The 26,324-nt window shown below is 37.5% G+C and overlaps 1 protein-coding gene and 1 long non-coding RNA gene across 5 annotated transcripts in view; one reads left to right on the forward strand and one right to left on the reverse strand.

The window, feature by feature from the left end:
* COL14A1 (collagen type XIV alpha 1 chain) overlaps nucleotides 1-26,324 on the reverse strand; it is a 210,344-nt gene that overhangs the window by 161,483 nt on the left and 22,537 nt on the right. For all 4 annotated transcript variants that reach the window (XM_078072060.1, XM_078072058.1, XM_078072057.1 and 1 more), the window contains exons 3-5: nucleotides 24,801-24,917; nucleotides 15,971-16,114; nucleotides 11,620-11,706 (exon numbers count right to left, since the gene is read on the reverse strand). In XM_078072060.1, the coding sequence (XP_077928186.1) occupies nucleotides 11,620-11,706; nucleotides 15,971-16,114; nucleotides 24,801-24,917 (348 nt within the window). The remainder of the gene's footprint in view (nucleotides 1-11,619; nucleotides 11,707-15,970; nucleotides 16,115-24,800; nucleotides 24,918-26,324) is intronic.
* Nucleotides 4,092-26,268, forward strand: LOC118520572 (uncharacterized). Its single transcript, XR_004909727.2, has 3 exons — nucleotides 4,092-4,164; nucleotides 25,803-25,844; nucleotides 26,155-26,268. It is a non-coding gene; the product is annotated as an uncharacterized LOC118520572 (long non-coding RNA).

A 26,324-nucleotide genomic window follows, 5' to 3' on the forward strand; every position in this document is an offset into this window, starting at 1 on the left:
TAACACTGGACTATTATGATTTGTTTCCATTTCTATCTCCCTGATTTGACTGAACTCACTGAGAGAAAAGAAATTTGCATTTTCTCTTTTTATCTCCTTTGTCCGGCTCAGTTTTTGGCATGAAGCACATCAATGAATGTGGACTACACTGAATTGTGTTGTTAAAAAGGAATTCCTCTTTTCATATAATTCATACCTCCAGCAAGGCACTAGAAAAATAAACCATGACGGCTCAGTTAAACTTGGTCTCTCCTCCCACCCTGGTGCACTGCCACACTGGGAAAGTGGATTACAGATATTTAGGTATCAGATTTGCCTGTCTTCCTTGCTATTTATCCAATGCAGGAGGCGAAGCTGAATGAAAGGAGAGCATGTACTATTTTTACTCACATTATTTTAATATGCACTCAGAAAATCTCACAATGATTTTCACCACAACTGGTCAGATTCATTTAGTGGCTTCAAATTATTTTTTCTATGCCACTAGCAAAATACCTAGCTAGGCCATTCATTAACCAAGACATCTGAAGGAAAACTGTGGTCACAGAACAATTTTTCACTTAAGTCACTCATGAGGTTAAGTGCAGATTTCCAAACCAAAAGCTCACTTCCAAGATTGGCTTCAGCTACATCACTGAAGATTTTTTTAAAAAGAGTTAACACTATTTTACCAATGGTTCTAAAAAGGGCTTTTCAGTACATTGGCACATTCTGGTTCTTTCAACGTTCTTGGGGGTACCATTACTGTCCTCATTTTTTAGAAAAGAAATTGAGGTTCAGAGAGACAAGTGAATGTATCAGTGGTTACTCCACAGTCAGTACTGGATGCCAAGTCTTCTAAAGGTTTGGTCCAACGTGCCTTTTTCATCAGACCATGTACCACCACCATAGAAAATGTCCTCAATACAACACGGATGGTCACTAGTTATCTGTCATATTAATGTTACAAGTTGTCCATCTAGCAGGTGGGGAGCTTCTGGCTCATCTCAGTTGTGTTCGTTCACATGAATCAGAGTGAGCTTAGCACTCATTTAGTCTAGTCTTACCTTTCAGAGCATCCCTGACAGATGACTGCCCTACCTAAAATAGCACTCCTCCGTCACTCTCTTCCTTTATTCTGTTTTTATTTTTTTGCAGGACTTCTTACTTTCTAGAAATAGGATATATAGTAGAATGGTTAATTTTATGTATCAACTTGACTGGTCCACAAAGTGCCCAGACATTTGGTTGAATGTCATTCTGGGGGTGTCTGTGAGGGTTGTTTCAGGATGACATTAGCATTTGAATCTATAGATGGAGTAAAGCACATTCCTCATCCAATTGACTTAAGACCTAAACAGAACAAAAGACTGAGGAAAAGGGAACTGCTCCTGCCTAACTGCCTTGAGCTGGAACAGCGGACTCGATCTGAAACATTGGCTCTGCTTGGACCTCGAGCCTGCCAGTCTGCAGACTAAAACTTACACCATCAGCTCTCCTGTGTCTCCAGCTTGCTGACTGCAGACCTGCGGACTTCTTAGCCTCCATAATCACGTGAGCCAATTCCTTATAATAAATCTCTTTATATCTATCTATCTATCTATCTATCTATCTATCTATCATCTATCTCTCTATTTTATCTATCTCTATCTATCTATTGATAGATAGAGATAGATATATAGATATTGATATAGATATATAGTTATATAGTTACATAGTTTTATATATATATATATGTAGTTATTTATTTATTGACTTCAGCAAACAGTTGTCTTTGCTTCCTTTTTTTACAATAATAAAAAGACCTGCCATTTAGTGACTGCTTTCACCAGACGCTTTGCATGTATCTTTTCCATTTAAGCCTGATATTAATCCTACAAGGTAGGTGTTTTTCTCACTCCACTGAAAAAGAAAGTTTAGAAGCTTAGAAAGGTTAAGTAACTTGCCCATCATCACACACTGAGCAGGTGGAAAAGCTGAAATTCAAATCCAGGACTAACGCCAAAGCCTGAACCACTTAGCTATTGTCCTATGCAACTCCCTTCACAGGAGTATTTGCAAGGAAGGAAGGGAAGAGGGAAGGGAGGAATAAGGGAGGGAGGGAGGGAAGGAAGAAAGAAAGAGGGAGGGAAGGAGCCATTAAAAAGAGCATGAAATCAAAGTCATACTCACTTGCCCTCTATCCAACCTGGGATGAATAATACCATGACAACTTGTAGGCATATGAAGCCCAATCCCCGAACCACAGCCAAAAGAACATCTCAGCTGTCACTCAGAGCCCTGCATCTTAACAGTAACTGACAGTCCCATAAATATCACATTCGTTACATTTCTTCTCTGCTCAACAGCTATAAGGGACCAGGAGGAGACACTATAGCTGTCTTCAGATATTTAAAGGACTGTCATACAAAGGATAGATTAGTAGGGTTCTGTATGTCCACAAGGAGACAGATTTCAACTCAACTCAATGAAGAAGTAACAGTCAAGATTTCCATAGATCTCTGCCTTGGGAAACAGTGAGATCTCTGTCAATGAAAGCAGATGCAAGTCAACCCTCAAGGGCATGACTGAGAGGTCTCAACCATCCTCTCAACTGATGGAACTACATGGCTCTCTAAGTACCTTCCTATTCAAAATTCTAAGATTATTTCTTCCCTCCCCCACCTACCAAATTAAACCTGAACTATTCATGGTACTCTTCAAAGCTTTCCATAATTCAAGTCCACTTGACCTGTCCCTATTTATTTCACCCTTCATCCTAATAAAATTGCTCTCTTCTCCCCCCAAAATGGTCCCATCTCTAAGACTTTTGACTCAATTTTTATCCCCCATTCTGCCCCCCACCATTTGTTTCCACCTATCCTCTCCAAACCTTACTTACTTCTATGCAAAATACCTAAAATAGATTTTACTTCCTTGAAAAATATATGGTCCTTTTAAAATACTTTTGTACAGAGTTTGCTCTAAAATTTATTTGTATAATTATCTGGTTATTTCCTGATTTTTCTAAGATAATACAGACTCAAGAGAGGCTATTTCACTTGAACATCTTTATTTAAAAACAAAACTTTCTCAACTTCAGAAGCCAGTGTATTGCATTCACATTTATTTTCATGTCTGTATATAGTACTACGTGATTTGGGTATATGTTCACTTTGGTTGCTAGGTGAGTTTCTGAAAAACACAACCACTCGATCATCTCTATAATTCCAACTCATCCATAACAAACAGATTATGACATTTTGCAATTTCTAAGGCTGAGACACCTACTCAATCTGACACCAACAGTCAGGGCTGCAGGTATAGAAATAAGATGTTTAATACAAAATTCTTAGACAAGAAGGAAGGTATCAATCAGACAAGACTAAGCATTCCTACAGGAGAATCTATAGCGGGGCTCACAGCTGAAGGTATTTGATTAAAAAAAACCCCATACATTACAAGTTCTTTTAAAAATGAGGATACTTGAGGGGCTCCTGGGGGGCTCAGTCAGTTAAGCCTCTGCCTTTGGCTCAGGTCATGATCTCAGGGTCCTGGGATCTAGCCCGCATTGGACTCCCTGCTCAGAGGGGAGTCTGCTCCTCCCTCTCCCTCCACCCCCCCACCCTCCACCCCCTGCTGCTTGTGCGTGCTCTTTCTCACTCTCGCTCATGGCTCTCTATATCAAATAAATAAATAAAATCGTTTTAAAAATGAGGACATTTAAAACCTTATTTAAGGAAGAACTATGATCTCTTACTACCAGAGAAATCACAGGCTAAGAATGATAAAATTTGTTGGAGGTCCACAGACAAGGTGTCAAAATCCTTCTACAATGTCTTATCAAGTGTTGGGGAGAGGAGGACTAAAAGAACTGGAAGTCTGTTGCTAGGAGAATCTCATCCCCTTGCCCTCAGGAAATCCTGTCATTTTATATACACAGGTATAACGTACTTTGCAGTTGTTCAATGATTATTTTCTGAATGACTGATCCTGCTTTGTGTCTCTCTGAATTCCTGAAAACATGAACTGTAATGTTTCACATCAAGGAAAAAAAACCCAGAAATCAGCTTTCTGCCTTTTTTATGATAAAAACTTCTTTCTGTTAACACAGTCTTTCTGAATCTTCTCCACAGGATTGTGACCCTCTCTCCTTGAGTCTAAAACAAGCCACATCCAAATATTCAACAAATAGCTGTTGATAATGTAAGACACTCTGTTGCATTCTGTATGTTATTTTCTCTTTGAAATGAAGACATTAAGGAAACAGGAAATGGAAAATGGGTTGGAGACTGACAGTCCTTAGGTGCCTGAGATGTCCCAGGCCTGTCATCCATGGGCCAGCGATTCATCCTCACATCCCTGCATGCTTATTTTGACTATTATGCTGCTTTTGCCAATGAAGAAACTAGGGCTTAGAGAGGTTAATGCAGTAGTCCCCCCTTACCCATGGTCCTCCCTTATCCTGTGGTCCTCGCGGTCTAGAAGTAGGTGATCCTCCCCTGAGGTATCATCAGAAGGACAAAAGTGGCCTAATGCTTCGTCACAGTGCCTACGTTATTCTCCTCACTTCATCTCATCATGCCAGCATTTTATTATCTCACATCTTCACAAGGAGAAGAAGGTGAGTACGGGACTCTAAGGTAATTTTGAGAGAGGAAGAGAGACCACATTGATGGAAGTTTTAGGACAGTGTATTGTTATAATTGTTCTATTTTATTAGTAGTTCTTGTTGTTAATCTCTCACTGTTCCTAATTTACAAATTAAATTTTATCATAGGTATGCACATATAGGGAAAAACATCATATATAGAGCGTTCGGTACCATCCGTTGATTTCAGGCACCCACTGGGGGTCTTGGAATGCATCCCCAGCAGATAAGGGGGGCTGCTGTATGCCTAAGTTTGCATGACTAGGTAGCAAGCGAGGGAAGATTTCACTGCGAGAGATGTTTGACCACAAAACCTGTGTGCTGTATTCCAAGCCACAGTGATCTCCCAAAGTAATAAGGAAAACAAGGGGGGAAAAAAGAAAGTTCTGTATGGGAAGGAAAAAGTATTCTGATGAAAATGTTTTTATTTATTCTCTTAAACCTCAAGCTGGAAAGCAATTCATATCATCTTCTGATGTCTCCTTTGAGCATGTTTACCCAGACTCAGGGACCTACGATGTGTCTAATGCCTTTTACCTGAGAGACTATTCTTTGCTTGCTCTGTGCTTCTGTGAAATGTTATGGAATTCTTGGAGGGAAGAAGTAAGGGGAAACAGGACCATAATTACATCACAGCTTTTCTGTTACACACCGGTAACAGATCAGGATTTCGCAACCTTTTTTTTTTAGTTAATTAATTTTTTCTTCCTCAAGTCACCAGTTTATCGAGCAAGCTGAACTTGAACTTCTCAACCTTTTTCTTAATAAATGAATAAATAAAATTACTTAACATCACTTTTTAAAAACAGTGGGGTTTTTTAATGGGGGAGGGGCAGAGGGAGAGAGAGAATCTCAAGCAGGATCCACACCCAGTGCAGAGCCCAACACGGGGCTCGATCTGATAACCCTGAGATCATGACCTGAGCTGAAATCAAGAGTCAGAGGTTTCACCAACTGAGCCACCCAGGCATCCCTCAAAACAGGGGTTTTATTTAATACACCAAAAAAACTGAAGAACATACAACAGCATATGGCTAGGTCTCTGTCATTTAGAAATGGTTTCAACCACTCCTTCTATTCCTCCTCATTCTGATTTTGTCTTTTGAAATCTTATCTTTGAATCTGACATTCTACCTTTTCCCCAACAAGGACTCAGGGTGTGGCTATCTATTTATGCTCCTCAGGACTCTTTATGTTCTATTTGATCCCTTCTCAAATCTACATATTCTCTTTTTCATAGTCTCCCAATCTCTTCTCTTGTTCTGAATATTTCTATGACTTTAATAATATTGTTTATTTTATAGTCTTTATGTAATCATTCCATAATTGAAATCCATGGGATTCTGAGACCACCCTTTTTGTGTCTTCTGATTCTTACTCTTGGCACATGGTTTACTTCTGTGTTTCACAAGTTTGGATTATGGGCTCTTTCTTGACATTGCTTTATCTGTGGCCATCTTTAGAATTTGAGTTATTTGTTGTGCTTCAAATGTGATTTTGTGTTTGTATCTGTCAGGCACCCTACTTTTACCAACTCTGAGCAATTTTTATAGTAATCTCTTGAATGGAAGAATCCCAGAGCACTTGAAGAGTGTAAATTTGAATGCTTAATTTGAACATAGTATAGGCCCATGGTTATGAATTCTCAAGATGTTTTCCCATTCAGAGCACAGGGTAGACAGAGACACTTCCTCAAATTCTCCCTGTGCATATGAGCAGAGATATTTTAGTCCACCCTGGTGCTGTTGCTGGTACACTATATCAGCTGTCTAGATAATAGTTATTATAACAATAAAGAAAAAAAGGAAAAGGAGGAAGGGGATAGTGAAGCAGAAGAAGAAGGAAAAGGAGGAGGAGGAAACATCTACCGAGCATGTCTAGGAGCCAGGCACCCTTCTAAATACTTTAATGCGTGATTTCCAGCCCAGAACCTAATTCCAATGTCCAGTTTATGAATGAACCCAATCCCTCCCCTCTCACTTCTAAGAGTCAAGATCTAGCCAGCATTAACCTTCAAGCCCCACCCATTCCCCTTTGTTGTCGCTGATCTTCTGACTCCTGCCTTACCCAAATTCAGATCCCCAACAGTCCCATTCTTGTTGAACTGAACAACTAGCCCTGAGCTTGGTAGATCTAAGACCCAGAATAACTGGTGGAAAAGGTGGTAAAATTTCAAATTTATCTCAAAGCCAAGAAACCATAAAACTATTAACAGGAAATAAGCAAACCTAGTAAGTAAAAATACACCTTCAGAATAATCATGTGTCCTGGCTGTTTTCAACCATAATGATGACACGTAATGCAGACCTGACTCCTCTCTAAGAATGATGAGTCCCTGCCAGACTATATTAGTTGAGTGAGGGTAGAATCCTGCCTACTGTGACCACCAGTTAATTCCCAGTGCCTATCACAGTGCTCAGCACTAAGGGGTAATCACCAAACTTCCTCTATGCATTTATTGTTAAATCAATAACATAAAAGTTTGGCCTGTGATTATATTGATTCATGCAAACTATACATTGTAGTATCAGTAGCCAATACTTATGTAGCCCTTACTATGTTCTAGGCACTTGACACATGTTAACTAATTCAATCTCACAACCAACTTTTGGGAGTTGCCATGTTTCAGATTTTAAAAAAAGTCAAATGGGATAGCTAGTATGAGAAGCAGCGTCCACTGAAGGTTTACATGGGAGAGCACATCTATGCAATCCTTACTGGAAATATGAACACAGAGCAGCTGTTCTCAGGACAGAAAGAAATTACTCGGTTCATCAAATGATTCTGTTCCAGCACATTCAAAAATAAGGAACAGCAATCTTTTTCTGAAAAGGGCAGGATAGGAAATGTTTTAGTCTTTGCAGGTCATAGGATACCTGTTGCATCTGCTCAGCTCGGTTTTTGTGGGAAAGCAGCTACAGACAATATGTAAAGGACCGAGCACAGCTATGTTCCAATAAAACTTTATATAAGAAAACAAGACTGTACGTGGCCTGTGAGCCATAGTTTGCCAATCCTCAAAAGAATAACTTGTGCTCATTTCATTTTTTTCCTAGGAAAAAAAGACCCTCCCCTTATCTTCTCATTGTAGAAAACTAAAAAAAAAAAAAAAAATTATTTCATTAAAAAAAAAGCAAAGCAGGTCAGAGGTCTTAATTGAAAAACCACAAAGAGGGAAAAAAACAAACTCTATGCAACTTTTCCTATCTGTTTCATAATCTTTTTCAATCGGGTTCTGCATTCTTGTGCAAAACACCAAAAATAACTGAAGAAAGCTGTTTGGACAACAAAGGAGAAATAGCCGTTGAGGCAAACATGCCAGTATTACGCTCAAAGGCAAATACCACTTTTGTTTGTGAGTTTGTTTCGGATTATTGAAGAAACATGTACAGTCGATTGAAAGCAAGTAACTCTTTAGCTGCACAGCAACTTCTGTTAAGGATCTTAGCTCTTTACATTTAAACCAAAATTCTAAACTATGTGTGTGAAATATGTCTGATTGTATCTGAACCACTATAAATGTCAACTCTTGGACCAAAAACTGTAGACTGTAAACAAAACAAGGAGCAGCGGAGTTCACTGAGAATCACGGGACTAACACATTTGGAAGAGGGGATGTGGCAAGTGGTACATCACAACCTGGGTGGGGAAGGCCTTCTTATTGCCTTCAGGCCCTGTGAACATTCTTCCCCAATCTCCCGGGAGCCCTAACTCTTGCCTGGATTGTCGCCACTGTTGACAACTTACTTTTTAAGACAATTCTCCCCCACAGCCAATGCCGTGGGATCATGACTGGAGCTGAAGGCAGACGTTTAACCGACTAAGACACCCAGGTGCCCCTATAATCGTGTTTAGTGAGTAAAGCAAATGCACTGCTGAAGGAATGATCCTCTGGGTGTTCATCACAGTTATCAAAGCATATGTCCAAGTGATTCCTACTTTTCCATTGTCCATTTTCCTGTATTTCATTCGCTTCACCTGATCTTTCATTTTAAAGGTGAATCAGGGAAAAAATAAAGAACTTAGAATATTTAGGAATATCAAGCTAGAGCTAAATTCTGTGGCCAACTCTAATCCATGGATAGAAGATAGATTTCACCTTGAGTGCCATTTTTAAAGCACCACATGGTGAAGAATGCTAAGCCAAAACTCAGCTGAGAACTTACATGTAAAATCCTCCAGAAAAATATTTACAAATCTATTTTTTTTAAAGAAATAAGAAAGATAAATCAGAAACTAACGAGTTTGGTTATTTAGAAGGGGTGAGTAAAACTAGGTAGATGAAACAAGGAAAGTGATACTTCTCTTGAGTATTACACCTTTGTATAATTTTTTTGCTCTTGGAACCACATTAATGTTTATGCATTCATAAATTAATCCAGCTGTATTAAAAATGAATGACAAAACCACAATGAAGGGGGAAGAAAAGAACTAACACAAGATCCTTTTGAACACAGATGTTTTATTATATACCCACACTAAAGGCATGTATTGAAGTCTAATTAATAGATTTTTTTATTGTGTGTATAGATTTGAAATTCTAAAACACTTTTATGATTGAGCATGTAAGCAGATATATTTAAGATATTGGGAGCCATGTTTCCCAATGCTCTTGCAAAAGGGTTATAAATATGGAAAGAAAGGGGTAAGAATGAATTCTGTGATATGGGTCTAAGGTAGATATAAGATACAACAAGATAGATGATAGATAGATGATAGACAAATAGATAGAGGTGTGGGTGTGGTGCAAGAGAAATTACCTGAAAATGAACAACATTTAGACTGACAACAGGCTTGTCAAAAACGGGAGCCAGAAGATAGTGACACATCTTCTAAATGGCTGGAGACAACAACTCTCAACCTGGCACCCAGCTAATCTTTCAACATCAAGGGGGGTTGTTGAAGATATTTTTGGTATGAATAAAAAAGGAAATTGAACATGTAGAGGTCTGACATACAAGATAGAATGCTGAGCAAATAAATTCATACCTATGGGAAAATCTAGACAAACCCTGGCTGTTAAAGTAATAATTATTATAAATATAATAACTTCATGAGGCAAAAAATAAACTAAGCTTAATGTATTTGCCATGAATTATGTAAAATACAGGAGATGGATAATTGAAGTTAATGTATACAAAATTTTGTGGTTTTTTTTGTTTTTGTTTTTGTTTTTTACCAATACCTTTTAGTTCAGTGGGGGGGGGGGATGCATTTTTAAAAAATTGACCAATTCTAAATAAATCAGGCATACAGGAGGGAAAACATAGGGGAAAATGTACAGTAGTAGAAAGAACACAACAAGGAGCAAATCCAAACTTTTCAGTAACTTCAACAAATCTAAGTAGACTAAAGTCACCAATCAAAAAACAGAGATTGTAAGAGATAATATTATAAATCTAACTAAATGCTCTTCACAAGATTACTCACCTTAAACCTGAGGACACAAATAGGGTGAAAGTTAAAGGATAGAGAATCAATGTATTATGTGACTACTAAAGAAAATTAAGCCGGTGCTGCTATATTAATATTAAACAAAACTGTCTTCAAGTCAAATATTCAATTACTAAAAATAAAGAGAATCATTACAAAAGAAAAAGTCCCTGAGAAAATACAACTTTTATTTTACATGTACCTAGCCCATTATTTAAAGGAAAATTACCAGGGTTACAAAGAGAAATGGACAAATCATACATTAGAGAAAGAGATTAAAATTTTTCTCATTGCCCACATTTAAACAATAAAATAAGTCTCCACAAATTTTTAAAAAATATTCCAACCACAATGCAATTTGCTAAACACCAAAAACAAATAAATATCTTTTTAAAACTCTCCATAAATTTAGAAATTAAATAATACAATCCTGGGGCACCTGGGTGGCTCAGTCACTTTGACTGTCCAACTCTTGATTGTGGCTCAGGTCATGATCTCAGGGTCGTGGGTTTGAGCCCCGTGACAGGTTCCGCACTCAGGGCAGAGTCTGCTTGATATTCTCTCTCCCTCTCCCTCTACCCCTCCCCTTGCTCATACACTCTCTAAATAAATAAATAAATAAATAAATAAATAAATAAATAAAATCTAAAAAAAAAGAAATTAAATAATACATTTCTAAGTAACTTGTGGATCAAAATAGAAAGCCTACTGGAAATTAGAGAATAGTATGTGCTACATAATACTAATAATAAATCTCAAAATCTACATGATACAGCTAAAGCAGTACTTGGATATTTTAGTCTTAAAAACCGATATAACAAAAAGGAGAATCATTGAAAATTAATGAGATAAGGATCCAATTCAGGAAATGTGAAATTATAACTATGGCAAATGCTGTGAAGGAAAATCAGTTGTTATATGAGAGCCTGTAAAGGAGGAGAGTAGTCAGGAAAGTGTTTCAAAGAAAGTGATGATTGAAATGAGCCTTGCAGGTAAAAGAGGAGGTATTTATGCAGAGTGGGTGATGGGGGAGAGTGTCTCATGCAGACAGTGCAGCAGAGAGAAACCAGGATCTGAAAGAGCCGGCGGGGCTAGAAAGCAGTGAGCTGTTTGATAAGGAAGGAGAGGGAGGGACGGGTAAATTCCAAGGGTAGGTAGGGCTTGGAGGTCCAAGAGCAGTGGGAAGCTATTGAATGGGTTCTAAGGCGTGTGTGGGGAGAGCGTGAGGTCAGATTTGTTTTGAAAAGATTCTTCAAACTTCTCAGTAGAAAACAAATTGAGATTTTGCTAAATAATCCTGTATACCAGAAAAGAAATGGCAGCTTTGCTGAGTATTGGCAATAGACATGGAAAGAAATGAACAGACTCTGTCCAGTATTTCAACAGAAAATAAATCCACGAGAACTTGGTGAGGTACTGAAGATGGAGAGTAAGGGAGAGAAAAGTACTGGCAGCAGATATGAGGAGGGGAGGAGTGTCATGATCGGGCCAATGGCCAGGTATGTATGTATTGCTTGTGTTATTAAAACAACTCAACCCCCAAATGAGTAAATTTAAAAAAAAACAAAAAAACTGACCTTCAGTTGGAGATGGTTTGTTCCCATTTCCTTTATCCACAACCTTGACTCTGGGTTTTGGTTCCTTTCTTTTTTCCAAATCTTTAACTGGAAGAAAAGGAGAAACATAGCAACATGTCGTGTTAAAGTCTAAAGGAAAATATTCAATGATTTCTACTAAAACCCTTGCAAGTATCGAGAGTATTAAGTAGAAATTAGCTCCATGGTAGAATTCCATTTCCAAAGATTGGAAATGCTATTTTATTTCACCTCCTCATGGGAAGATGTGGAAACCACTTAAGGAATTGCTTTGGTCGAGTACTCACTATGGGCAGATGTACCAAATAAATTCAACCTGCTATAAAATCAGCATGATTATCCCCATTTCCTACATGAGGGAAGGAAAGACCAGGAGGCTAAGTAATTAAAACATATTTCATGAAACCAGAAAGTATTGGCCCAGGATTCAGCCATATCTTCTGGTCTCTGAACAAGGCCTATGAGTTGGCCCCTGTTCTAGAAAGATCTTGGCCATGAATATCTTCATTTGGAGTTGGTCTGTCTGCAATAGAAGGTGAAGAATCCAAAATATTTCCTTCCAAACTTAAAAAAAAAAAAAAGCTTCCCTACCAATAAGTAGTAGTATTTCTTTGTCAGTTTCAGTATGAACTATTCAGGGGCCCAGAATTAATATACCCATACCAATCTACTCCCTCATGCCTTCACTTTCCACTGCTTAAACTCCATAGCAGTTTCCTGCTATTGCTTGGCACCTTAACTTGTCTGCGTCAGCTCAGACCACCGCCAGTGGCAATGGTTTCTGCACAAATAAAACACCCATGAAAAGGCAGAAGGGATCCTCTGGTGAGCTATCTCATTTAATTGTTGCATTCACTTAATGGAAATCAGCAGATTTATTGCAGGGTGGGCTATGTAGGGGAAGGAATGATTTCCTCTGAACCATCCTTCCTGCCTTCTCTAGGGTGTTATTCCATTAACCCTGTCTCTATCATCCCCTCCTCCTCCTCTTCTTTCTACTGATTTCCATCCCTTTGCTGAAGGGGTTTGAGACTTGCCAGTTGCCAAGGTCATGTTGCTCTAGTTCTGTTATTTGTTTCCTTAGAAACCATCCTTGGCTTTCTGGTACCTAGAGGTTAAATTCCAAGATTAAAATAATAATAATAATAAGATGCCTTGATCCTGCTGTTCCCACTGACCCTCTAACTTTCTAAATCCATTTTTTTCAGACCTCACTCTCTGACTTCTTTACAAGCCTTAACCACTTTGGAACACCCCCTTCTTTAAATTCTTTTCTTTGTCAGTTTTACAAAGGCATTATCCTGGATTTTCTTGTATTCCTCTGACCCCTCCTTTATATTCTCATTTTTTGGATCCTTTTTCTGCTTCCATTCCTGAAACATGATCATATACTAAATTTGCCCTGCATCTCTGCACACCCCGCCTATAATTTTATTGCCCCACAATTTTAATGCTCACCCTTCTGTGAATAATTTCCAAATATATATCTTCAACCCCACCCACCCATAGGTCATGGCCTCAAGTTGCTTACAACCTGTAAAAGAAATCTGCAATTTTAATACGAGAACAAATGTGCTGAGTGTTCATAGAAGCAGAAATAGATCTGGCAAAGAATAATTCCAGAGGTGGAGACTCAGGGAAACTTCACAGGGAAGGTGATATTTGAGCCAGACTTGAAAGATGAGCAAGATTTTGCAGGCAGAGATTAGCAAAATGTCATTCCAGAGAGGAAAATGGGGGCCAAAAAGAAAATTTGCCAAAATAGGGCCATAAACCATTCTGATATTATATACATATATAACATATAACAGTCACTTTCAATTGTGCCCCTAGGTTACATATAAGATGCAACACATAGGTCACACCAAGCTGCTGTCTTCCTCATCCAGGAGGCAAATTAAACTGGAAAACAAACTGTCATAAGCAAAGTGGCATTAATCATGACAACAGCAACCATGTCCTACTATGTGCTGAAGTGCATTAACCCACAGTAATAGCCATATATCATTACCCCCACTTGCAGATGAGAAAACTTGAGGCCATGCTTGATTTGCTTGGCCAAATACACACACCAGATCAGACATGCCTTTCTATCTTCAAAATCCAAAAGCATTGTTTCTCATGCTTCCCTGTGTATCAGAAGATGGACTTATAAGGACTTCAAATCTCTACACTAACTGCAAACTTAGATGCACAGCATTTGTCTGGATCATCATTTTCCTGGACCCAACTGTGGAAGTTTTCCAGGGAGGGGAAACCAGACTTTAGCTCCATCTCACAAGGAGCAAAATGAAAAAGAAAACCATCCAAAGTTCTTTTAATATCACTGGTGCAAACTTGTATTTGGAAAGAACTAATCCGTGACAATAATAATGATGTAGCTAAAAAATATATCTGCTTACATATAAGTTATGCAACATACCAGTTAGACTGCCTCAATAAGATTATTTCAGCAGAGCTAAGCAAGCTGAAAACAACTGCATTTCCTTTGAAGTGTTTTGAGTAACTAGCTCTTGGCAAAGATTTTTCAGGTTAGGATTGTTTGTTAGGATGCTCAGTCAATGGACTATCTGGAATAATCAATTGCAATGCCTTCAGTCTAAAGTAAAATGTCTCCATGTCCTTTCACGGCTTCTCATAAACTTTAAGAAGAGTTATTTCGCTTACTCATGTTGAAATGTCAGAGGCCAAAAACGCAAGTATAGTGCCAATAAAGGCAGACAGAGGCTGATTTATATTGGAAGTAACATAAAAAACCCTTTCCAGAGCTTCCAGATAATGTGAATCTCAAAAGAATGTCATGTTTAAAACATCTGCATGTCCTACTAACAGGTGGATTTACCAAATGTCTTCATTCAGCAGTTTTAAGAGGTAGCAGGTTAACCAAGTTGGGGGCTTTTTAATTTAAAAAAATCACAAAATATATGTCATAAAACATTACTTAGAAGAGGAAGAAGAGAAAAAAAAGGAGAGAGGGGCAGAAAATCCAGCTAGAACACTGCTACACACACAGTTCTAGATTCATGGGTAAATCCCACAGCCTCCCAGATTTGTGATTAATCTAATGGCAGGATATGAAAAGCTACTGTTATTTGAAACAATGTCCAGAATTTGCCTCAAAATTAGGGCAGAGTGGTGGGGGGAGGATAGTATATGAAACAAGACTGGCCATGAATAGCTCATTGTTGAGGTGACTGATGGATACTTAGGGGTTTATTATACTATCCTGCTGATTTTTTAAAATATGTTTAAAATTATCCTTTAAAAATTGGAATTTTTAAAGAGTCTATATTAACAATGAAATAAACAGAAAGTTAACCAGGACAGGCCTCTTCTGTTTGCATTCACAATACATAAAAAAAAAAAAAAAAACAACTTTGCCGTCCATATATGAATGGCCACTCCCAGGAAGAGGTAGTTGCTGGGGTCTCTGCTCATGAGAATATAAGGTCCATGGGGGCAGTGGCTTGTTATGTTCCCAGTGCCTAAAATAAGGCCTGACACTTAGTAGCCATGCAATATATATTTGTTAAATGGAAAAAAAGAATAAATGAATGAATATCTATCTCCTGAAAGACAGAAGAATCACAGCCTGTAAGAACAACTTTTAAATTTAATATAGGAAAGACTTTCTAATGACATAGATTGGGCTGCCTCAAAGCTTTCTCCATTGCTTAGAATATCTCGGCATGCCCTGCCTTTCCCTGTCTGCCCAACTTGCTATTTGAGAACTGGCTCAAATATGAAGCCATCCCCCATCCATTCTTATCCCAGCCCATTATTGGGACAGAGAGAGCATCTCCCTGCATAGAGCCCGGAACATATCTCTCTCCCTAACACTTACCACGTTCACAGAGCTCTTTGTCATGGGACCTGGTACATAATAGGCCAATGATAAAAGTCAACTGATTCATTATTAAAAAGAGTTAAATTCCTTGTATAGATTGTTTACGTAGAGGCTAGACTGGCATTTGCTAGGGATCTATAAAGCAGGCGTAGGCATCAGCCACTGAATCACTCGTAAGTATTCACTGAGCACCTATCAGGTACCGGGTAGACGAGACGTCTGGGTAAGATTCCGAGGACAGTGTGAGGGAGAGCATTTGAGATGTAAAACTTAGAGGATTTAAGTAGGCATGCAGTGCAACAGGTTAAGGGAGGGGCAGAAGTGTATTAGTGATAGAAGGAACTCATGGATGATTTCACTAAATATCTTTCAAGATGTCTTCATCTAAACAATCCAATTTTAACCTGTTACAATATTTACCACAGATTCAAACTCAGAGCTGGAACAGAGTCCCATGGTAGCACTTTAAGAACTGTAAATACGTACTTCTGAATTGGCCTTGGGCTGGCTTGCTTTCTTTGTCTTTATTGTATGCAATAATTTGAACCGTGTAGTTCTGGTCCGGCATAAGACCTTGAATAATTGCTTTAGTTGCAGTGTTCTGGAGATTCAACTGATTGGTTTTGCCACCTATAATAAAACAAAAAGATAAGTCAGTACTAAGAAACAGGTTAACTGGATACATTAAGAAAATTTATTAATCACCAATCAAGATTTTAAAAGGTGAAAACACTTAAATATATATCTAATGGTGCATAGGCACGTAGCACTTAAATTTAACACTGTTCTTTATCATTCTTGGTTGTACTCTTTGCATTAGATAACTTGTCTAATTTAGACAGAACACATTTACAAAAATCTTTCATCATAATGCATTATTGCTTTTATACATTAGGGAGAGCCATAGTACAGGATTAGAAGACAGTAAGCCCTTAACATCAGATACAGTCTTCAAGGAAAGAATTCCACTTAAAAGTGAAGGGAAAGATAGAGGCAGACTGAGTGCCATTATCTACGCTGGAATTTTTGCTATGGTCTCTCTAAACTGAGTCAAAGCATCCCTAAAGCATTAGCAATGATTATATTAAGTCTGAGTGTAACTGGCTCAGGATGTTGACGGAACCAATCACTGCCCGGCTACTTAAACGTTAGCTTGCGTCGTGAAAAGATTTCAAACTTCCATTATCTCTCCATCAAATTAGACTGACATCTAAGACTTTCGTGGAAATACTGTTGGTTAAATACTCAACTTTTAGGCAAAATTCCAAATATGCCTTTCCTTTCTAATTTCTGGCAGTAGGTACTAAGTCTGAGAAAGGAGAAATTTAAAGCTTCCGCCCTGCTAGCCCTGAAGGCAAAAAGGATCTGAAATTTGCTGAATGAATTAAACATAACACAGATTATAATATATTGTAATCATATTCTCATAAAATTAATGATGTTATGTCTGAAATTTGATGCTTCTATCATCCAGGCTGCCTGCTATTAGAAGGCAGAACTGAGCCTTTTTCTTGCCAAATGCATTTATGTCCAAGATATTAAACCCGGTTTCACAAACGTCTATTATTTAAAGCTCATCTACTACAAAGTGCACCAAATAAATCTTTCTTGATGTGTGTTTCACTAAGAAAAAAAAAGGTTTCTTAGAATACTCTGTATTAGAATCCCTGAGAGGCACAGGTGTATTATTTTACTAAAGGCTTTGAGAATTCTGCAATAAAAAGGCTTTAAACTCTTTAAAATAGGACTTTTTAAATTTCTTTGACCATTAAACCATTTAAATGGTTGTATAATAGTTATGAGCATCTTGCAGATTACCATGGAACACGCTTTGGGAAAGACTGGTATAAACTGTATTTGGAACATGTCTTGCAGTGCTAAAATGTCTACATTTTGTGTCTGGATGCATTTATTACTCTTTTTTATTCACTCTATTTTATGTTTGATCAAGTAGATAACAGAGTGTCAACACTGTCTTATTGGCTTGGGTCACTGTAGTAAGGACACTGAGTCACTGGAAAAAATATAACCAGTATTCATGAAGAAATAATTTGCTTTCACCCTCAATTTTTATTTTGTCTCTGGAGGTGTTTAAGTAAGAGCTGGAGGTTTGCTTTGTGGGTGTGCTGCGGCAGAGGGGATTGAAGGATCTGGCTGAGATTTGGGTCAGAGGCTACACAAGTCACTTCTGAGACTCCCTGATTCTTTAATGCCACCTACAGGGTATACTGAATAGTTTAGTATTATCAGTTAATTAATCAGGGAAAGTTAAAATACCAATTACCCGGAGGAAAAAGAATAAACTTTCAAGATCAGATATGGGGAATTCTCAGAGGTACCACAAATTGGAAACTCATATTTTGACCTTTAAATTCATAATGATGTTCAAGAATCTCTTTTTTTTTCTTCCAAGATTTTATTTAAATTCAAGTTAGTCAACATACAGTGTAGTATTGATTATAGGAGTAGAATTTAGTGATTCATCGCTTACATATAACACCCAGTGTTCATCACAAGTGCCCTGCTTAATGTCCATCACCCATTTAGCCCGTCCCCCCACCCACCTCCCCTCCAGCAACCCTTAGTTTGTTCTCTACAGTTAAGGGTCTCTTATGGGTTGCTTCCCTCTCTGTTTTTATCTCATTTTTTCTTCCCTTCCCCTATGTTCATCTGTTTTGTTTTTTAAATTCCATATATGAGTAAAATCATATGGTATTTATCTATCTCTGACTGACTTATTTTGCTTAGCATAATACACTCTAGTTCCATCCACGTTGCTGCAAATGCCAAGATTTCATTCCTTTTGATGGCTGACTAATAGTCCATATTATATATGTATATGTATATATGTACATATATGTATATACGTGTGTGTGCATATATATATATATATATATATTTGTATAAATACCACATCTTCTTTTTCCATTCATCAGTTGATGGACATTTGAGCTCTCTTTTAATAATTTCGCTATTGTTGATAATGCTGCTATAAAACAATGGGGCGCATGTGCCCTTTCGAATCAGTATTTTTTTATCCTTTGAATAAACACGTCATAGTGCAATTGATGGGTCATAGGGTATTTCTATTTTTAACTTTTTGAGAAAGCTCCATACTATGTTCCACAGTGGCTGTACCAGTTTGCGTTCCCACCAAGAGTGTAAGAGGGTTCCCCTTTCTCTGCATCTTCGCCAACATATGTTATTTCCTGAGTTCTTAATGTTAGCCATTCTGACAGGTATGAGGTGATATCTCATTGTGGTTTTGATTTGTATTTCCCTGATGCAGAGTAATGCTGAGCATTTTTTCATGTATCTCTTGGCCATTTGTATGTCTTCTTTGGAGAGATGTCTGTTCACGTCTTCTGCCCATTTCTTAACTGGATTATTTTTTGCCTGTTGAGTTTGATATGTTCTTTATAGATTTTGGATACTAGCCCTTTATCTGATATGTCATTTGCAAATATCTTCTCCCATTCTGTCAGTTGTCTTTTGGTTTTGTTGACTGTTTCCTTCACTGTGCAGAAGCTTTTTATCTTGATGAAGTCCCAAGAGTTCATTTTTGCTTTTGTTTCCCTTGCCTCTGCAGTCGTGTCTAGCAAGAAGTTGCTGCGGCTGAGGTCAAAGAGGTTGCTGCCTGTGTTCTCCTCTAGGATTTTGATTGTTTCCTGTTTCACATTTAGGTCTTTCATCCATTTTGAATTTATTTTTCTGTATGGCGTAAGAAAGTGGTCTAGTTTCATTCTTCTGCATGTCGCTGTCCAGTTTTCCCAACACCATTTGTTGAAGAGACTGTCTTTTTACCATTGGATGTTCTTTCCTGCTTTGTCGAATATTAGTTGACCATAGAGTCATGGGTCCATTTCTGTGTTCTCTATTCTGTTCCATTGATCTATGTGTCTGTTTTTGTGCCAGTACCATAGTGTCTTGATGATTACATCTTTGTAATACAGCTTCAAGTCTGGAATTGTGATGCTCCCAGCTTTGGTTTTCTTTTTCAACATTCCTCTGGCTATTCGGGGTCTTTTCTGGTTCCACACAAATTTTAGAACTGTTTGTTCTAGCTCTGTGAAAAATGATGGTGGTATTTTGATAGGGATTGCCCTGAATGCATAGATTGCTTTGGGTAGTATAGAAATTTTAATAATATTTGTTCTTCCAATCCATAAGCAAGGGATGATTTTCCATTTCTTTGTGTCTTCTTCTTCAATTTCTTTCATAAGTGTTCTATAGTTTTCAGTACAGATCTTTTACCTCTTTGGTTAAGTTTATTCTTAGGTATCTTATGCTTTTTGATGCAGTTGTAAATGGGATCAATTCCTTGATTTCTCTTTCTACTGCCTCATTATTGGTGTATAGAAATGCAACAGATTTCTGTACATTGATTTTATATCCTGTGACTTTGCTGAATTCATGTATCAGTTCTAGGAATTTTTTGGTGGAGACTTACGGGTTTTCTACACAGAGTATCATGTTGTCTGTGAAGAGTGAAAGTTTGACTTCTTTGCCAATTTGGATGCCTGTTATTTCTTTTGGTTGTCTGATTGCTGAGGCCAGGACTTCCAGTACTATGCTGAACAACAGTGATGAGAATGGACATCCCTGCCGTGTTCCTGACTTTTCGGGAAAAGCTCTCAGTTTTTCTCCCTTGAGGATGATATCCGCTGTGAGTCTTTCATATATGGCCTTTATGATATTGAGATATGTTCCCTCTATCCCTACTTTCTTGAGGGTTTTTATCAAGAAAGGATGCTGTATTTTATCAAATGCTTTCTCTGCATCTATTGAGAGGATCATATGATTCTTGTCCTTTTATTAATGTGGTGTATCACATTGATTGATTTGCAGATATTGAACCACTCTTGCAGTCCAGGAATAAATCCCACTTGATCGTGGTGAATAATCCTTTTAATGTACTGTTGGGTTTGATTAGCTAATATCTTGTTGAGAACTTTTGCATACATGTTCATCAGGGATATTGTTCTGTAATTCTCTTTTTTAGTGGGGCCTTCGCCTGGTTTTGGAATCGAAGTAATGCTGGCTTCATAGAATGATTCTGGAAATTTTCCTTCCATTTCTATTTTTTGGAACAGTTTCAGACGAATAGGTATTACTTCTTTTTTAAAATGGTAGAATTCCCCTGGAAATCCATCTGGCCCTGGACTCATTTGTTGGGAGATTTTTTTTTTTTTTAAGGTTTTTATTTTATTTATTTTTTTGACAGAGAGAGAGACAGCAAGAGAGGGAACACAAGCAGGGGGAGTGGGAGATGGAGAAGCAGGATCCCCACTGAGCAGGGAGCCTGATATGGGGCTCAATCCCAGGACCCTGAGATCATGACCCGAGCTGAAGACAGTAGCTTAACCGACTGAGCCAACCAGGCGTCCCTGTTGGGAGATTTTTGATTACTGTTTCAATTTCTTTGCTGGTTATGGGTCTGTTGAAATTTTCTATTTCTTCCTTTCAGTTTTGGTCATTTATATGTTTCTAGGAATGTATCTATTTCTTCCAGATTGCCCAATTTGTTGGCATATAATTGCTCATAATATTCTCTTATAATTGTTTGTATTTCTGTGATATTGATTATGATCTCTCCTCTTTCATTCATGATTTTATTTATTTGGGACCTTTCTCTTTTCTTTTTGATAAGTCTGGCTAGGAGTTTATCAGTATTGTTAATTCTTTCAAAGATCCAGCTCCTCATTGTGTTGATCTGTTCTACTGGGTTTTTAAAATTTCTGTATCATTTATTTCTGCTCTAATCTTTATTATTTCTCTTCTGCTGCTGGTTTTAGGCTTTATTTGGTGTTCTTTTTCCAGCTCCTTTAGGTATAAGGTTAGGTTGTGTATTTGAGACTTTCCTTGCTTCTTGAGGAAGGCCTGAATGGCTATATACTGCCCCCTTAAATGACTGCCTTTGCTGCATCCCAACGGTTTTGGACTATCATGTTTTCATTTTCATTTGCTACCATGTATTTTTTTTATTTCTTCTTTAATTTCCTGGTTAACCCACTCATTCTGTAGTAGGATGTTCTTTAACCTCCATTTGTGATCTTTTCAAATTTTTTCTTATGGTTGACTTCAAGTTTAATAGCATTGTGGCCTGAAAATATGCACGGTATGATCTCCATCTTTTTGTACTGGTTGAGGCCCAATTTGTGACCCAGTATGTGATCTATTTTGGAGAATGTTCCATGTGCACTTGAAAAGAATGTGTATTCTGCTGCTTTAAGATGAAATGCTCTGAATATATCTGTTAAGTCTATCTGCTCCAGTCTGTCATTCAAAGCCATTGTTTCCTTGTTGATCTTCTGCTTAGGTGATCTGTCCATTGCTGTGAGTGGGGTATTAAAGTCCCCTACTATTATTGCATTATTATCAATGAGTTTCTTTAAGTTTGTTATTATTGATTTATATATTTGGCTGCTCCCAAGTTGGGAGTATAAATATTTGCAATTGTTAGATCTTGTTGTTGGATAGACCCTTTATTATGATACAGTGCCATTCTTCATCTCTTATTACAGTCTTTGGTTTAAAATCTAGTTTGCCTGATATAAGGATGGCTACTCAGCTTTCTTTTGATGTCCATTAGCATGATAAATGGTTCTCCACCCCTTCACTTTCAATCTGGAGGTGTCTTTGGGTCTATGAGTCTCTTATAAGCAGCATATCAATGGGTTTGGTTTTTTTATCCATTCTCATACCCTATGTCTTTTGATTGGGACAGTTAGTCCATTTACATTCAGAGTAATTATTGATAGATATGAATTTAGTGCTATTGTACTACCTGTGAAGTTGCCATTCCTGTAGACTGTCTCTGTTCCTTTCTAGTCTTTGTTGCTTTTGGTTTCTCTTTCCTGCTCAAAGCGTCCCCTTTAATATTTCTTGCAGAGCTGGTTTGGTGTTCATGAACTCCTTTAGTTTTTGCTTGTCTTGGAAACTCTTTATTTCTCTTTCTATTCTGAATGACAGCCTTGCTGGATATACTATTCTTGACTGCATTTTTTCCCATTCAGCACATTGAATATATCATGTCACTCTGAATATATCATGTCACTCTCTTCTGTCTGCCAAGTTTCTGTGGACAGGTCTGCTGCTAACCTTATGTCTACCCTTGTAGGTTAAGGACCTTTTGTCCCTCACTGTTTTCATAATTCTCTCTTTATCTTTGTATTTTGCAAGTTTCACTATGATATTTCTTGGTGTTGACCTTTTGAGTTTGGTGTAAGCAGCTCCAGCCTCCACTCTCTCTCTTCCTCTCCCCCTCTTTCTCTGTCTTCCCTCTGCAAAAAGGGCTTCCTTCCCTCTGTGGCACCGCAGCTTTTCTCTCCCCCAATTCACATCTCTAAACCTCACATCTGCCATGTTCTCTCCCTCTAATTGTGCAGATTGTTTTCTTAATCCTCAGATCGATTTCCTAGTTGTTCAAAATGATTTGCTTTTTGATCTAGCTGTGTTTAAGGGGTGAGGTAAATTCAGGGTCCCCCTACTACTCCGCCATCTTAACTCGCCCCAAGAACCTCTTAAACTTGAATTTCCCATGATGGCTTATTTCAGAACACAAACTGCATTTTCAGAAGTCAAAGTTGTTTCAAAATTGGGCTATACTTCAAAATGAAAATTCTGAACTAGGCTTGAGAATGAAATATTGCTTTCTGCAAGTGTGTCACTTCTGTGAGCCAACATGGGTAAAGTTGGCATCAGTATCACTGAACCATAAATCAGTCTAAGGAGTCTGTGGGTAATATTTACTAATAGCCTTCTAGAAGGTTCGTTTTTCATGGCCAAGCAAGAAGCCAGGTGTTTCAGGTGTTTGTTTTGTTTGAGATTTTAAATCCACCACTGGGTAAGATGTCCACAATTATAAACAACAGAGCATCTGTCAGCCTCATTAAATGAGTTGGGAAAAGGACTCTAACAGCAAGGAGCCCAGGTCCATATAACCATCTTTATCACCAATAAAGAGGAAAAATTATTATAAGTATATAAATATATATATATATGTGTGTTATACAAATATTCTATTATTAAATATTTCTTACAGACTATGTGAAACGGGATCCTAGGAAAGGAAATGAGATCCGAGAGACATACTCAAATCATCTTTATATCATCACGGGCAATATGATTGAGCTCTGACTATCTAACCGTCACTGTTCTAAGTGCTTTACCTTTATAAATTCATTTAGTCCTCACAACAAGTGCTTCCCAAATTTAACATGCATAGGAGTCATCTGGGGATCTTTGTAAAGATCAGATGCTGATTCAGCAGGTGGGAGATGGGGACCAATATTCTGCATTTGCTCTCAGCTGATGCCTGTGCTGGATCTCAGATCACATTTTGAGTTCCAAGCCTTACAACTCCATGAGGTGGGGACTAGTGCTGTTTGTGCATTTTACACAGGAAGAAACCAGAGAACGGAGAGGTTATATAACTTGCCCAAATGACATTTCTTTTTTTTTTTTTAAGATTATTTATTTATTTGACAGAGAGAGAGAGAGAGCACAAGTAGGCAGAGCAACAGGCAGAGGGAGAGGGAGAACCAGGTGGGAGCCCAACGCAGGGCTCAATCCCATGACCTGAGCCAAAGGCAGCCGCTTAACCGAATGAGCCACCCAGGCGCCCCCCCAAATGACATTTCTTATACACCACAGAACCAGGTGTGGAGCTCAAGCAGTTCATGCTATAAACCCCGTCTTTGTCTCCATGACCCTATGTAACAATGGCAATTCCTCTACATACTCTGTATTGTTTTATTGATCATATTTGTGTAATAAAAACATAAAATAGAAGAAAAAAATTAAACCAAAAATTTAATTTAAAAAATTTTGCATAACTACTTTATCTTCATGATCAATAAATCTAACTTTTACTTTTCCTGCTTTAATTTATCACTTATTTTCACAGTGTCTGCTTAGCTTTTATCATTTTAATGTATAATTGCTGAATAATATACTATCAAGTTAATTAATCGTAATTTACTCAGCTGGTCACAACTGTTGGCTTTCCAGATGTATTGCATTTTTTCTTTTAAGTGTCAACAGACCAAAAGTATTCATACTCTGTTGAAACAGAGGTAGTGAAGATTTTAATAGTCTGGAAATTTCTCCTGAGAATTATGGTGAGCCCAATAGTGACTCTTTAGACTTTAGGAACATTATTTCCTTGATTAGAGGGTAAGATTTCAAGTTCAAATATTAAATTAAAAACAAAACTTTCAAATGATTTTAAAGCAACACTCAATACTTCACATTTTTAGTTATCTATGTGTAAAAAGTTGCTAATACTCTAGAAAACACAATCAACTGTTTTTACCTGAAGCTGGAGTCACAAGAAGTTTGTATCCACCAAATTTCCCCCTTGGAGCCTTCCATGAAATCTGTATACTGTCATGAGATAATACAGTATATCTTAACCGTGTGGGTGGAGCCACTGCAAAAGGAGAAACAAAAATTGTTTAAATGTTGAAACATTTAAGCTGCCATTAGTTAAACTGAAGAGTCAATGTCATGAAATCAAAACACATGACTTCATCAGCCTCAAAATATGCTCTTTCTATAACCTCATTAATGAATTGATCAGTTTGCACAATGACACAAACCCAAGAGCATCTGTTTCTTACTCAAGAGATAAACATTTATTCAAATAGTACTGACCTTATGACAAAGAGCTATGACTTAGGGTTAAAATTTAACGCTCTAGTCTAGTTCAAATTGAAGCCAATCTTGTAAAATATGTTCATTATGTTACAAGGATGATTTTTTTTTTCCAACTTGGAACATGTAAGCTTTTATAATCACTCTACTGGGAACTGTTTTTATGCCTTTAGGTTTTTCACTTTAGTAATCCAATATTTTTTATGATAAGGTCATTTAAGAAGGCTGTCATGGACATATTACATTAATAAGCTCTTCATTTAAAAAGATTTGAGAAAGAGATTATAAAGGACCAAAATAAAAAGGACCAAATAAAAAATAATTATGTATTACAAAGTTTGATCCATTCTTGAAGTGTAGCTGATTTATATCTTTCAGAAAGATACATAGCATATGGTCATGAGTCATGCCAGTACATTTAATCTTTTCTGATAGTTCACAAAATGGGTAGGTCTATATTACTCTTGTGTATTTCATTCAAACTTCAAAACATGTTTTTGGAACCCTACATCAGTGTTCCAGAATTTCAAAAGAAATAGTTTAAGAAGATTTTAATTACATAATATTGAAATTAGTTTGTCAAAAAAGAAAAGCTTACATGTAACAGAAAAGTTAGCACTTGCTACCCACTCTCATGCCCTGCCTTTCTTTCTCACTTTAGGAAACAGAAAGAGGGGGAGGAAGCAAACATTCTCCTTAATAGGTATGTAGCACAATATGGGGTTTGGGCATTAATTTTATTTCAGTTCTGTCACTTATTAGATAAAGAAACTTTAGTGATTATTTCTTCCAAAACTTTATTTTTAGAAAAAGTAGACTGTAAATGTTTGCTTCTCTTGCCTTTATATCATCTAAGAGATGATCTCAAAAGCTCATTTAATTCTCACAAAAATACAGTGCCATACCGATTTTATATATAAAGGAACCAAAGAGAAGCTAGAGACTTGCCCAAGTTCACATACTGGTGAATGACAGTCCCTGACCCCAAGTGAAATGCTCTGTTTCTTCGGCAGAAAAGCCATATTAAGAAGGCACCCTTCATTGAGCTAGATGAATGAGTAACCTACTCCTCTACAAACTACCCACTCATTCAAACTCAATAAGCAGTGAAGGACACAATCTTAAGGGTAGGTATTCTCTTTCTGTTGCCCTTTCCTACCTCTTAGTAGAGAATGCTAGCCAT

The sequence above is a fragment of the Halichoerus grypus genome, chromosome 5, assembly GCF_964656455.1.
Source record: "Halichoerus grypus chromosome 5, mHalGry1.hap1.1, whole genome shotgun sequence".
NCBI lineage: Eukaryota > Metazoa > Chordata > Mammalia > Carnivora > Phocidae > Halichoerus > Halichoerus grypus.